We start from the raw sequence: 15,210 nt of genomic DNA on the forward strand, positions 1-15,210 counted from the left end.
TTAAAGGTATTTGGTGTTGGTGGGCTTTAAGGCAGACCTGCCTGTGGGAGACTGGGACCTCCAGGAGGAGGCAGGACCCTATGCCCCTCCAGGCTGTAATGAGTACAGAGGCAGAAGCACCCAGCCATTGGGATGGGGGGGACCCCAGGCGAGCCACCAGCAGCCACAGGAGCCCCGTGGTAGAGGAAGGCAGGCTGGGGTAGCAGGAGACCAGAGCTGGGGTGCCCCTGGATGGGGACTCTGGAAGGCTCGGAAGCTGAGGCTGATCACCCTCCAGGCTGGCACACCTCGGGGATGCCTGGCCCACGGGTGCCCACCTGGAGACACAGGGGTTTGCTTTTTTCTGTGCTGCCAGCTGGGCATCCCTCCTCAGGGTCACTGGCCACAGCTGCTCAGAGGTCACCCCAGACTGCAGCCACTCCCTTTCCATCAGCCTTAGCTATCCTGTGACCAAAACCAGGGCTGGCCAGGCCCAAGAGAAGCAGGGAGGGCGGAGGGGCCTTCGGGCCCTGTATCCCCTGGGAGGCGCAGGGCAGCCCGGGGCAGCCGCTGGAGCGTGGGTGAGGAATGTGGCAGAGGGCGTATGTTCTGTTGCTGCTGCAGGAGAGGGGCCTGCCTCACGGGAAGCCCCATAGGAAAGAGTGACTGTCACCCATGGGCACCGTGGCCAGGATGTGGGCTGAGGGGCTCCTCCTCTTCTGCCCATCTGCTGCTGCCAGGTGTCACGGACACATCTTGGCCTCTCTGGGCCTCAGTTTCCCCATGTGTAAGAGGGGAGCACCACCTCCACCACCTCCTTTACCTGCCTTAACAGAGTTATCGAAGGTAAAAACATAGTAGAAGCTGCGCCATGTGGTATCATCATCAGCGGCTGACGATGGTGTTGACCCAGGCCAACACTCACGGCCCTGGCCACATTCTGGTCTCAGCCTCCCTTCCCCAAATGGCCTTCCTTCCTCTGCATCCCTAAATAATGGACTCCATGTAGCCCCCAGTCCTGGCCTGGCTGCTGCATAGCCTCTTCCCCCTCACGTCTGTCTCTCAAGGCACGAAACGCAGCTCCCCACATGTGGCCTGGGCTGGAGTCACGCCAGCCCACAGGGATGGGGCGGCCATCACCAAATGGCAGGAGGTACAAGGAGGGCTGCTCCAGGGTCCCTCTCTCAGGGACAGTGAAGGAAAAGTGACACAGAATCTCTGGAAGACAACTGCTCACAGGAGAGACTGCCCTTGGTCCACACATGGCAAAGTCTGTAGCTCTCCCACACCACAATCTCCTGACATTCCACCCCTGCTCAGACCCCTTCCCCAGCCTGGCAATCAAGGGTTTCTAGAGCCTGGCCTTGTCTTCTCTTTCTGGACTTTTCTTTGACTGCTCCCCTCCCAGGTCTCTACCCATTCAGCCTTACCCACGGGGCCCAGCAGAGACATCCTCAATCTCACGGAGCCCCAGAGCACGTCACATCAACAGCTATTGCTGGGGCCTTCTCTTTAGCCAGGTGTTCCTTAACCCCCAGCTAAACTACAAGCTGCTATGAGCCATGTCCTGTAGGTCTTCACTTCATTTGCAGAGCCAGCCTGACACACAAGCATAATAAATACATTTATCAGACTGAGTATTCTGTAGGCGTTTGGCTTATCCGATGGTATGCATGCAGTCAGATACGTGTCACAAAGGCACCAGGTTGATAAGGAGCCTGTCCTTCATGGCCTACTTCCCAGCTAGACACAGGTACCCAAAAAGCCAGTCTGAAGTTCACCGCGCACCTGCAGCTGAAACGGCACACCCATGTCTCTCCATGGGTGAACGCTTCTCAAACTAAGTGATTTAAAAGTCCCCAGAGAGGGATACGGCAATTTCAAGAAAATGATCTGTTTGTACACTGATATGGTCTGGCTCTGTGTCCCCACCCAAATCTCATCTTGAATTGTAATCCCCATAATCCCCACGTGTCAAGGGTGGGACCTGGTGGGAGGTGATTGGATCATGGGGGAGGTTTCTCCCATGCTGTTCTCATGATAATGAGTGAGTTCTCACAAAATCTGATGGTTTTATAAGTATTTGACGGTTCCTCCTACACATAGGTTCTTCTCTCTCGCCAGCCACCATGTAAGACGTGCCTCTTCCCCTTGCTCCATGATTCTAAGTTTCCTGAGGTCTCCCCAGTCATGCAGGACTGTGAGTCAATTAAACCTCTTTCCTTTATAAACTACCCAGTCTCGGGTATTTCTTTATAGCAACGTAAGAACTGACTAATAGATACACTAAGGCATCAACCGGTCTAATTTTATTTTAGTCTAAATTTGGAATATCAGAGTTTTCTGAAAGTGAGTCTGCTTGCAGTACAGTGAACACACAGCTCTAGGTCACATGGAAGGGGACAAAGGTCCCTGGGGGTGACCTCAGAGACCAGCCTCATCCCAGTCCTGGCATCCCTCACCCCGCACCTCATCATCCTCAGTCTAAAGGAGCCGAGACTACACATGGGGAGAAGCTCATCACCCCAACCCCACTTCACCCCACCTCACTCAGTGGTTCAGTCACCAAGTAATTATTAAGTGCCTAGTACAGATCAAGTTCTGTGCTAGGCTGTGTCAGTAAGGATAAAGTTTGTCTGCATTTAACAGGAGAATCCAAAATTAAAACAGCTTAAGGAAGAAAGATATTTCTTTTTCTTTCACATAAAAGACACCTGATAGGTAGGCAGTCCAGGACCACGATGGAAACTTCACAGCGGTAACCCAGGCACCTATCTTTTTCTCCACTAACCTCGGCATGTGCCTTCTCTTCTTGGCAGTCACTCTAAGGTCCAAGGTGGCTGCTGGAGCTCCAACCATCACATCTACATCCAAGACAAGGGGAAAAAAAGTGACAAGGAGGGACTCACCTCTCTCCTAAGAGCTTTCCCATAAGTCTCAAAAGCTCACTGAATACTCAAGTCCCATGGCCACTGGGCCACATGCACTGCCACACAACACACAATGAAACCTGGGGTCTTGCTATTGAAGAAGACAGGGAACATGAATGTGGATAACAAATAGCAATTTGGCACAGGCAGAGGGAAGAATGAGACAGTCTCCACACCTGAGGAGTTTAACGAGGCGCCCCCATTAGACAGACCTGATGCAAGTTATCATTTAACCGCAAACATGGCTGGCACAGTGGCAGGCACTGGAGTGCCCAGGAGAGTCTGGAAACACCGGGACAGGTGGTGGACTTGGAGGAGGAGGGCAGCAGGAAGGGCCTTCAGGCCAGGGGAAAGCACACTCGGCCCCATCCTCCTTTATGACCTTCTTAGGCCGGTGGCAGAGCTGGAAGGGACCCCTCTCAGCCACGTGACCTGAGCAGTGGCTCTCCTGAGAGGGGGCTGCTGGAATCTCGGCCCCAGCACTTAGCACCAAGCAATGTGGAGGTGGAGCAGGGACCATGCTGGGCCCAGGAACCCTGGAAGGGCAGCTGCGGGCCCGATGTCACCGAGAAAACCCACTTTGCCCTTCATCTGCTGCCCTTAACCAGCCCCTGCCCTTCAGGCTGAGCCCACACTTACAAGCCCAGACTCATTTCCATAGGAGAGTCGGGAGCGGGGACACCCTGGGTGAGGGGTGTGACTGGATAGGCACCTGCCGAGGACACACCCGTGCTGTCTGGGCAACTCCTTTAAGTGGTCCCCACCTACCAGGCCGCCCCTGCTGCAGGAATGTCCCCAGGGCTGTGTTCCCACTGCTCCATCCCCTCCCTCCTGCCATGGCCGCTTCGCTCCTCAGGGCCTGCTCTTGCCCAGACCTCGACTGGCCTTGGGGCTTGCGCGTCCCCCTGCCGCCTCCACGGTGCACCCTCTATTCCTGTTCAGGGACAGAGGGGAAGCAAGACTTGTTCTGTCAGGCACCTACCCTGGATATGGATCTAGGTGCTGGGAATACGGTGTGGAACCAGGATGAGAACCAGGGAGGAGAGCACAGAACTGAAACTCCAGGCAGGGCTGAGGGCTCGAAACCAAGCTGGAGTCGGGTGGTAAACTGAGAGCCCGCTGGAAGGATCCTTGGCATCACAACGTCTCTTCTGCACCTTGCCAGATTCACTGGGTGGCGCCCCATCCTCAGTGGGCCCTGTGTTCAGCCTGGCCTCACCTTCCTGTCACTCTCATCCAGAGAGAAGGCCACCATTAGGCGCGTCCCAGACTCTAGGCAGCACTGGGTTATGTTTGTACCCACGGTAGCAGGGTAGTTTTCAGAATGCCTCCACCACCCCCGTCCCGATCCCTGACCCGTCCCGATCCCTGACCCATCCTCCAGCCACTGTCAGAGCGGACTCCGAGTTCCATGAAGCAGCATTAGCGGCAAATGGGAGACAGAGGCACCCACAAGCCTGCTGCTGCCGCTCGCACTGGCGTTCTCTGCAGCCTGGAGCTGGGTGGGCGAGGACCTGAGGCAGCCCTGCCAGGAGCAGACGGCCCTTTAGCTCGGTCTCAGGCGTCAAAGGCATCCCCAGGCCACACAGTAGGTGTCCTTTAAAGAAAGGGAACTGGTCTCATCTTGGCTGAGAAACACATCCCCGGAGGAGAAGGCTGAGCTGCTGGGGGTGTGAGGCCCAGAGGACAGTCCAGAGCATCTGGGCTTAGGGACGCCAGCCCCGCTCCCTAGGCCCTCCCTGCCGGGAGGCAGGACCTGCCTGGGGACTCGGCTTGGCTCAGAGGAGTGTGGACTCCCTAGCCAGCCGGAGCCCCAAACACTCAGAAACAAAAGGTGAAGAGAACAAGTGACCGTAGGGAGCATCATCTTGCATAAACTCTGTTTCCTTATTTTCTGCATTCTTGGTGCTCTGGCACCTTGGAGCCCTGCTGACTGGAGAGCGATGGGTGCTCCCAGCGTCGGTCAGTTCTTAGAGATGGCAAGGGGCTCACTGGGAGCCCACCTTTGATGTGCAAACCAACCAACCCAGAGCCCGTGCTGCCACTTGCCTATCTAGCTCTTACAGCCAGGAGGCAACGCTCCCTACGTAATCATCCCAGGGCCCGGGACCAGATAACTCGAGACGGTCCCCACGCCCAGAACCCACCAAAATGATCCACACTCGCCAGTTCTAAGCCTGCATACTCTGCCTTGTGGTCCCTTCAGACGCCGCAGCAAAGACTCTGGCCGCACTCTCGCCTCACTCCTCTGCCTCCCGACGGACCCTGCTGATTCCCCAGGCCCCTCTCCTGCCATGGCATGGCCCTTGGGAACTGTGAGTAACAAGCTATCTTTTTCATGGCAGCTGTCTCCTGATCTGCTGGCCTCACCATACCTGAATAACAAAACCTCTGTTTTAGAACACATCTCCCCATTGTCCATACCAGGCAGCTACCTTTTCCTTTGCTCTGAACTAGCAGACATTAACATGTTTTAATACACACAACATACTCACTCACTCACTCACTCACTCACTTAATAAACTACTTGTCAGGCCAGGCGCGGTGGCTCACGCTTGTAATCCCAGCACTTTGGGAGGCCAAGGTGGGCAGATCAATTGAGGTCAGGCATTTGAAACCAGCCTGGCCGACATGGTGAAACCCCATTTCTACTAAAAATACAAAAATTAGCTGGGCATGGTGGCACATGCCTGTAATCCCAGCTACTCGGGAGGTTGAAGCAGGAGAATCTCTGGAACCTGGGAGGCGGAGGTTGCAGTGAACCGAGATCGCGCCATTGCACTCCAGTCCAGGTGACAGAGTGAGACTCCATCTCAATTAAAAAAAAAAAAGAAATTGCTTGTCAACATTAAGTGCTTCAAGGAAAACATGCATTTAAATCTACCAGAGGATTTCTGGAAACCGTGGATGGAGCCCGCCCTGCTGACACGGCTTCCCAGAGCCTCCCTTTCCCGGGTGCTGGCTACGGAGACACAGTCAACACTAGGCCACTAGGAGCCCAAAGCTTAGAATTCAGCCGTCAGGGGTATTGTTCTCTGGCTGTTTCAGGCTTGTCTCCTGCACAAAGCGGGAAACGTCTGGAAGGGAGGAACCGGACATTATTTGCATGATGGACACAAAAGTTACGGAAAGGCTGAAAATACATGAAGCTGAGCCTCAGTCGTGTAATCACTCATTTGCTGATCATTGATGAACTCACTAGCATTAGCTGATTTGTTATCTCTTCCAGCCAAAAGTGGGGCCCAGTCAAGCATCTTAGTGACGTGAGTCATCAAAACTTCCTCCTGGGTCTGCTTTGAGCCCCACCTTCTTCCTCCTGCAGCAGTGCTCTTAGCCTTGGGGCCCTGGGGCGGATGCCCGGACACTCCCCCAGCAGCCTGCTTTCCAGAGGCCACTGCGCTGCTCAGCTCCGGGGGCCGTCCTCCCTGCATCCCTCCAGGCCCAGCAGAGTGTTTGACCAGGGGCCTGACCAGGAGGGGAGACGCCACCTCCTGGGGGCTTGCACCCCAACCAGCACCACCGTCACGAGACACCCGGAGGCCAGCAGTCCTCAGGGCCTGGGCTGAGAACACACAGAAGCACCAGAGACTGCCTTGCCCTCAGGGAACATTCATGTTGATTTATGCTGAGAGCACCTGGACTTTGCCTATTTTTTTCTTCTCAATCACTAAAAGACAAATTATTACCGCAGGGCAGAATTCATCTTGGTACATTCAGAGAGCAAGTGCTCATTCTCATCTGGAAGTTGGAAGCCTGAGTGACCATCCTCGGGTGCCGAGGCTCCCTGGACCCATGCACATGCCCTGAGTGAGGTCCTGTCTCATAGGATGGGGGTGACAGAGCAGCAGGGGCTGGCCAGCACCCAACCAGGCTGCGGCCCCAACCCCAGGTCACCAAGCCGTGGGGGTTTCTCTGTCACCGTCCAGAGTCACTATTTTAAAAATATACCCCCTTTTGAATCTCCTTTCTCCCTGTTTCATTATTTACCCCTTCAGGCTCTGAAATCTCACCCTTTCGTCTTCGGATACTTTCAGACGCTGCAGTCCTGGAATTGTTTGTCCAGTGTCTGGCTTCTCTGCCCAGAACCCGGGCTCTCCACAGGGCGGCTGCTCCCAGAGCCACGCCACTGTCACGACAGCTCACCTCGCACAGCCCTGAGGAGCGTGCCTGTGAGAGCACGTACCTCGCTGACGCCCCACCAGCTCCCAGCCCTGTGCACAGGCGATGCCCACCTGTTTATGGGGCTTTAGTCTTCCTGACACAGAGCAGCAGCTCTGGGTGACTGGGATGGGGGCAGAAAAGGGAAAGGGGCACTTGACTGTGACATCCAAGGACACGCACCAGAGCTGCTTTGCTCCCCTGCCACCCTGTGAGGTGACAGCTGCCTGACCTGCTGAGTGACTCCGGGAGTCCTCGGGGAGCAGCACCTCCGGGAGAGCTGGGCCACTTGTCCAGGGTTCCTCCAGGCAGTGCTTGGTGACGGTGACGTAGGGAGAACAGGCAGATGGGTGATGAGCTTTTCCAGGCATGGATGAGAGTGGGGCGGACAGGGGGTGGCAGGTGGGCCTCACGGAATCCACAGCTGGGAGTGGAACGTCCTCAGATTGTGTGAACACTGCCTCATCATCCCAAATGCCTCTCTACTCACTGGCTACAGTGTCCGAAATCCCCCAAAGACCCATCCTCACAAACAAGGATGCTACACCCCAGGAGTCTTGTTTGGACACATCCAGCAGAACGGGCACCAGGGCTGGACGGTTTTGGGTAGGAACTGGCAAAAGGAGAGGTGGGTGGGGGCTAGGGCAGGGCCTTGGAGCCAAAGGGGTTGGGGGAGGGACAGGCTCAGCCCCAGCTCTGTCCTCGCTCCACTGTGCCTTGGGCAGGCCCAGTCCTCAGCCTATCCATGCTCAAGACCCCAGAGGGCCTTCATCTCAAGCAGGTGTGATCCAGAGCCCTCCCATGATCCACAAGAGGGGCATACACTGGCTGCTGTGCCCGGCCTCAACCTCATCTCCTACCTGCCAGAGACGGGCTCCTGTGGCTCTGCCTCCTGCCATCCAGCCCCGCAGGCCTCTCAGAGTCCCTAGAACACACCGCAGGCTCCCTCCTGGGGCCTGGCCTCTCCAGCTCTCAGAAGGGTCTGAGCAGAGGCATCCACACAGCCCTCTCCCCGTCACCCAGTGAACTGATCCCTCACCCTGCCTCCACGGCATCACCACCACCTGACCTGACAATGAAAACACGTTTGCCCATCAAAACAAAGCAGACTCAAAAGGACAAACACTCTGTGACTCTATTTCTATGAGGTCCCTGGAGTTATCATATTCGTAGAAAGTAGAATGGTGCTTGCCGGGGGCTGGGGCCAGGGGAGTCGGGAGTTAGGGCTTAGAGGAGACAGTTTCAGCTGTGGGTGATGGAAGAAATGGCAGGTGGTAATGCCTACACAATAATGGGAATGCACGTGAAATGGCGAAGATGGTAATTCGTGTTATGTACATCTGACCACAGTTAAAATTCTCTCATTCATCTGCCCACCCTCACCAGCCATGTGCCCCCGAGGGTGCCCACATCTCTCACTCCCTGCTGCCCCTAGTATGGAAACAGCAGCTGGCACAAAGTCCCTGACGACGCATCGTTAACCCTGGAAGACGGATGCTTTTATACTATTCTCCCTACTTCTGTATTCTTTTGAAAATTTCTGGCCAGGTGTGGTGGCTCACACCTGTCATCCTAGCACTTTGGGAGACCAACATGGAGGATCGCTTGAGCCCTGCAGTTCGAGACCACCCTGGGCAACACAGGGAAACTCTGTCTCTTTTTAAAAATAAATTTAAAAAGTAAAACAAAAAGAAAATTTCTATTGGAAAAAGACAAACATATATTGGGATATTTCAGGGCAAAACCAATTGAGATACCAGCAGCCAGGTCAGCAGATGGGCACCAGAGGAAGTGTGAGGACTGAGGGGTGAGGAGGAGCGGGGGGGTTGGATGGGGGCAGGATAAACCACAGGCTTCTCAGCCCTGTCCTCTGCTGAGGTGAAGAGCACGAGGTGGTCCCCGCAGGGCCATACTCAGCCAAGGGTGGGAGAGCCATGGCACATGGTATTGGGTGACCTGAATGTTCTGGGTCAGGAAGGATGCTGGCGTTCTGGCCAGGAAGCCATTGCATAGTCATGTGGCGTGGGCTCAGGGAAGGGGAGGTGGGTATAAGGTCCAAGCGTCCTCAGAGGACGTGGTCTCCAGTCTTACCGGGACCCTGGGCACCCAAGGATGAAACACCAGCTTGCTGACACACTCCTTGCACTCCTGGCTCCAGTGCTGGCCCGCAGAAAGGAGCCATTAAGACGCCCAATGGTTTTTATTTAATTACTGTCCTATAATTGCAGAGGGTGAAAGTGCTACTACAGTTATTGCTCTTTGATCTGATTAGCATAATCCTTTCCTAATCTTCCTTCTACATTTTTATTATTGTTGCCACATACCCTTTGTCGACATAATCTGGATTTCTTTTTGCCAAAGAGGCCGAAAGAAAGGCTTAGCCAAGCTCGTCACTTGTCTATCGCCTGGAGCCTGAAAGCTGGAGTGAGGAGCTTCCCTTCTGTGCCAGACACGGCTCCCTGCCTGGCTCTGCAGCCAGAGAGGGGTAGGGGCTGAGTGCTCCTGAGTCAGAGCTTCCAGGGGGCTGTCACAAGGCTGGCGGGTGAACATTTCCAGCGAGTGCCACGGGCTTTCCAGTGGAAATGCCATCTACAGCAATTACGAATGGACCTGGTGACTCTGGGGCTGCGGGCCTTGATTTGATGGTTGTGGGGAGAGCTGTGTGTGTGTGTGTGTGCACAGGTACATGACATGTGTGTGTGGATGTATATCTCTTGACCTGGGGAACCGCAGGGAAGCCCCCAGATGAAACAGGGTGCACCTTGTCCCCGGGGGAGCAGCTCCATGCTGAGTTAAGGCAGAGGAGCCTGCGGTTCCTGGATAAGACCCAGCCACAGAGGAAACCCAGTGGATGGGGGGGACCTGTGCTGACTGCCTAGGTGGTGTCCTGTGGAGAGGAGGGAGGAGAAGTCAAAGACAGGGATTTCATGACCCTCGCAGAAGCTTTCTCAGGGAGAAGAGGTCTCATTCTAAGATTTTTGTTTGTTTTTTGAGACAGTGTCTTGCTCTATCTCCCAGGCTGGAGTGCAGTGGTGCAATCTTGGCTCACTTCAACCTCTGCCTTGTGGGCTCAAGTGATCCTCCCATCTTAGCCTCCCCAGTAGCTGGGACTGCAGGTGCACACCACCACACCCAACTATTTTTTTGTAGAGAAGGGGTTTTGCCATGTTGCCCAAGTTGGTCTCAAACTCCTGGGCTCAAGCACTCCTCCACCTGCCTCAGCCTACTAAAGTGTTGGGATCACAGGCAAGAGCCACAGCACCTGGCTTTTTTTTTTTTTTTTTTTTTTTGGGACAGGGTCTAGTTCTGTCACCCAGGCTGGAGTGCAGTGGCATGATCACTGCTCACTGCAACCTTGACCTCCCCAGGCTTAAGCAATCCTCCCAACTCAGCCTTCCAATTAGCTGGGGCTACTGACATGCACCACCACGCCTGGCTAGTTGTATTTTTTGTAGAGACGGGGTTTTGCCACATTGTCCAGGCTGGTCCCAAACTCCTGGGCTCAAGCGATACATGCACGTCTGCCTCCCAAAGTGCTGGGATGACAGGCACGAGCCACCGAACCCAGACCCGAGATTCTTTTAGCTCCAGGAATAACTGTATGAAGGAGAGGGCGTTGCTGAGAGGGAATTTAAAACACAAAACCCTGAAGCAATCCTTCCTGGAGAACAGGGCGTGACCCTGGGCTGGACCATTTTCCAGCCATGGCAGAGCCAGGGATTTTTATGGAGAAGCTGTGATACTACGAGGCCTCGGGTTAGAGCTACAGACCGAGCTCCTGAGACATCGCCCCTGTCCACGAGCAGCCAGGAGATCACAGAAAAGGCACCCAGGGTGGTTTTTTTTTTCTTTTTTTTTTTGAGACGGAGTCTCACTGTTATCCCCTGGGCTGGAGTGCAAATGGCACAATCTCGGCTCACTGCAACCTCCGCCCCCCGGATTTCAGCAATTCTCCTGTCTCAGTCTCCCGAGTAGCTGGGATTACAGGCACCTGCCAACACGCCCAGCCAATTTTTGTATTTTCAGTAGAGAAAAGGTTTCATCATGTTGACCAGGTTGATCTCAAACTCCTGACCTCAGGTGATCCACCTGCCTCGGCCTCCCAAAGTGCTGGGATTACAGTTGTGAGCCACCGCGCCCGGCCCTCAGGGTGGTTTTCTAGACAGTGATCGTTCAGCTGGGTCTTGAGAAATGCGTAAGGTTTAGACAGGCACAGGCTTGGGAGGGAGGGTTTGGTCAACACTCTTGGACTGTTTTTCCTCACTCAGTGTATCCACACCCAACACTGTCTGCGGGGCACAGGGCTCCCGCCTCCCACCCAGCCTAGCTCTTGGCTCTTCTCACTGGGACACTAACCCAAGTCAGACATACTATTAACCCAGGTCCCTGGGCTCCTGCTGCCTAAGAGGAGCCTCAGCCTGAGCAGGGGCTGTGGCCTCTAGCTGCTTCCCAAATCCCAGAGGAAGGCTCTGGAGGGACCTCCGATTTTCTCAACCCTGTGGTCAGAGCTGGCATCTGCATCCAGGCTCTTACAAAACTTGGTTGAGCGCAAATCTTGTTTTTGATCTCAGAAGCGTAGGAGACAGGATGACAGCCAACCGTTAAACACAAGTGGGGTAGCCACTGTCTGGCACATGATAGCCTCTTAATAACGGGCCTGTCCTTCCCCATTAGCAAAACCCGATTTTTAGTTAATAACAGGTTCTGGTTTAATTCTACAGTATATAAGTGTTTATTACTTTATTACTTAAATAAGAGGCATCTTTTTAGACCATGTCAATGAGCCTCCCGTCTAGGATTGCATCCCTCCTCTCCCTGCTCAGGGCTGGGCGTCCTATTTCTGTGCACAGTCACTTTTTTTTTTTTTTTTTTTTTTTTTTGAGGGTCTTGCTCTGACTCCCAGGCTGGAGTGCAGTGATATGGTTAGAAATCACTGTAGCCTCCACATCCCAGGCTCAAGCGATCTTCCCACTTCAGCTTTCTGAGTAGCTGGGGCCATGGGTGTGCACCACCATGCCTGGCTAATTTTTTATTTTTTTTGTAGAGAGGGGTCTCATGACGTTGCCCAGGCTGGTTTCGAACTCCTAGGCTCAAGCAATCCTCCCACCTCAACCTCCCAAAGTGCTGGGAATGCAGGCTTGAGCCCCCGTGCCTGGCCTAGCCTCACCTACATGTGATCCCCCCCCGCCTTAGCCTCCCGAGTAGCTGGGACTCTACTCGATTAGACGCTGCTCTCTAGTTCTCTTTATGGGACTTTCTTCTTCACAAGACTGAACACCCTCTGGGTTCAAGAGCTGCTGTCTCTTTGACCTGCTCTCCCCCAAGGACTCAGCACGCTCTGAGCCTGCAGAGGCTTCCAGGAGTGCTGGCTGAAGCGGATGTAGCAAGAAATACAGGCGGATTTTAGATTTATCTTTTTCTTTTTCTGCTCTTCCAGTTTTCATTTACAGTTCAGAAGTTATACAGTTCAAAAGTCACCTCCCTGTTACACAGAGTGACAATATTTTTCCACTTAACACATCACATTCCAGTCAGGGGACACGGCTTCATGTACCCCCGAGCCTCATCTTTACTCATCCCCTGGGTTGTGTCTCCCCAGCCCTGGTGAAACTGAGCCGATAAATGACAGCACTGGTTCTGCTGTTCCATCTTGCAGCGGGCTCTTCAGAAATAACCTATGCCATGCAAGCAGTAACGCCAGAAATGGGCTGACTCTGATTTGTTTTTTTTTTTAGACAGGGTCTAGTTTTGTCTCCCAGGTTGGAGTATAGTGGCCCAATCACAACTCACTGCAGCCTCGACCTCCTGAGCTCAAGGCAGCCTCCCATCTCAGCCTCCTGAGTAGCTGGGACTACAGGCATATGCCACCATGCTCGGCTAATTTTTAAATTTTTTTGTAGAGACAAGGTCTCATTATGTTGCCCAGGCTTGTCTCAAACTCCTGGGTTCAAGTGATTCTTCCTCCTTGGCCTCCCGAAGTCCTGGGATTATAGGCCCAGACTAAATCTGATTTTTTTTTTTTTTTTTTTTTTTGAGGCCGAGTCTTGCTCTGTTGCCCAGGCTGAAGTGCAGTGGTGTGACCTGGGCTGACTGCAACCTCTACCTCCTGGGTTCAAGCGATTCTCCTGTCTCAGTCTCCCAAGTAGCTGGGACTATAGGTGCACGCCACCATGCCCAGTTAATTTTTTGTAGTTTTGGTAGAGACAGGTTTCACCATCTTGGCCAGGCTGATCTCAAACTCCTGACCTCAGGTGATCCGCCTGCCTTCGTCTCCCAAAGTGCTGGGATTACAGGCATGAGTCAACGCGCCTGGGCTCTCTGATTCTTAATAAATGAAATCTGCCATCTAATTTTGAGTGGGCAGGTCTTAACCAGGTGTGGAGCTAAGAAAGCTTTGGAATTGACCTGTGTGGCTGCAGACAGACAAGGGCAAAACCCACTCCAAGTCTGCAGGTCCTTGGAAATACTGAACCACAGATGCTTCACCCCTTGTTCCATTTGCCCGGACCCCAACCCCCTGCACATGAAGGAGCTGCAGAAGTTGCCAGAGACCAGGGAGACCACAATGCAAGCTTCTCCCCGTGCGCCGCAAATTAGGCAGGTGTTTCCCCTCCCACATTAGCCCACGATCTGTCAGATTACCCTGCTACAGAACCTGGGAAGACCTCTTTCTTCCTGACCTCCAACAGATTCCTCTAAACATGCACGTTTCATTTTTAACAGCTGAAAACAACAGTGCCAATCCACTCTTACTTTCCCCGAGCCACAGTTTTTGCATAAATGAATGAAAATCCAATCTATCACTAGCCTCCCGGGGCCAGGTGGGGCAAGAAAGGAAACAGCTTCAGAAAGAGTATTGTCAGGCGGCTCCCCACAGCAGCACCGCCAACAGCAAGGAAACACTTCCCACGTATTCCTCTAACCACTGCCTGACGTTATACCCCCGTTGGAAGGGAGTGGCTGGAAACAGCTACTGTTTAGGAGGGTGTGCACACACGCCGTGGGGTTCCCTCCCAAGGACAGACCACCAGGGGCTCGGGAATGGGCAGAGTCCTACCGAAAAGGCCATGGGGCTCCGACTGGCGCCTCTCCGTGCTTCGATTTTGGTCCTTGTGTTTCTTGTTGCTCCTGAGACTCCCAAAGCGCCTCATGGGTAGCTGTGGCCACAGGAGTGGCGACAGGTGAACATATCAGGACCCACAGAACCGGTGTCAGCCCCAGGTGGCAGGGAGCCAGAGGAGCATCAGCCCGACAGGCACGGGGCACCCCAAAAGCTCACAGTGGCAGCCTGTGCTCAGGTGACAACCCGGGTCCAAGCGTCCTCACCAGGGGGTCTTCAGGGCGACCTCACCGCAGCCCGAGTCTGTGAGGCGCCAGGGAGTGGAGCCGTCCTGACGGGGCTGCACCTCCGGCCACAGCAGCTGGAGCGTCAGCTCGGCTGTCCTTAAGTAGCAAGAAGCTGCCGGAAGCGCAAACAGAACTTCGCAGGGGATTTGTTGATGTAGTTAAGGTCAGCTGCTCACTGATACTCTCCAGGGCTTTTTTTTTTTTTTTTTTCTCCTTAAAATTAAAAAAAAGGAGGGAAGACCAGATAGGCAAAGGAGGCACAAGCCTGCAAGTCATGTGCAGCCGTGCATGATGTCTCTTTAAACAGACTGTAAAAGGAAACCACCCTGGGCAGACAATTCTTGGCACCAATTGGCCGGAGCACATTCCCATTGTGACATGACATCACACAACTATTTTGATTCATGGGTTCCAGGGCCCCACGGGGTCAGAAGGCTCCGGCTGCTGCTGGGTGGAGAAGCCACACAAGTCCCTGGGCTGGAAATTGCTGAATCTACTTTGACTCACGGTTCCACTCAATGAAAGTAGCAGCGCCGTCTTCAAGGAGGGGATACGGTTGCCTGACTGGAATTTAACGGAAGGTCTTCAGCAAATGCGTAATTTGAGCTCTGGACTTGCTGAGAATTGCAGCATGACAGAGCTGGAAGAGATTTTAGAGCGATCTAGTCCAACTCCCTTCTATGACAGATGGGGAAACAGGCTCAGGACAGGGAGGTGACTTCCCCAAGATCCTGTGGCCAGTGGTAGAACCAGGACTGGCGTTTTAATCTCCTTGACTCCTAAGCCAAACCGCTGA

At 53.9% G+C, this 15,210-nt stretch overlaps 1 protein-coding gene across 5 annotated transcripts in view; it reads right to left on the minus strand.

Moving 5' to 3' along the window:
- PRKAG2 (protein kinase AMP-activated non-catalytic subunit gamma 2) overlaps positions 1 to 15,210 on the minus strand; it is a 324,143-nt gene that overhangs the window by 178,252 nt on the left and 130,681 nt on the right. For 2 of the 5 annotated variants that reach the window (XM_025379087.1, XM_025379085.1), the window contains exon 1: positions 14,125 to 15,094. The exons of the other annotated variants lie outside the window; for them this stretch is intronic. In XM_025379087.1, the coding sequence (XP_025234872.1) occupies positions 14,125 to 14,218 (94 nt within the window). In that variant the 5' untranslated portion in view covers positions 14,219 to 15,094. Of the gene's footprint in view, positions 1 to 14,124; positions 15,095 to 15,210 lie in introns of those variants that run through there. 5 annotated transcript variants of the gene reach the window in all.

The sequence above is a fragment of the Theropithecus gelada genome, chromosome 3 (assembly GCF_003255815.1).
Source record: "Theropithecus gelada isolate Dixy chromosome 3, Tgel_1.0, whole genome shotgun sequence".
NCBI classification, from domain to species: domain Eukaryota; kingdom Metazoa; phylum Chordata; class Mammalia; order Primates; family Cercopithecidae; genus Theropithecus; species Theropithecus gelada.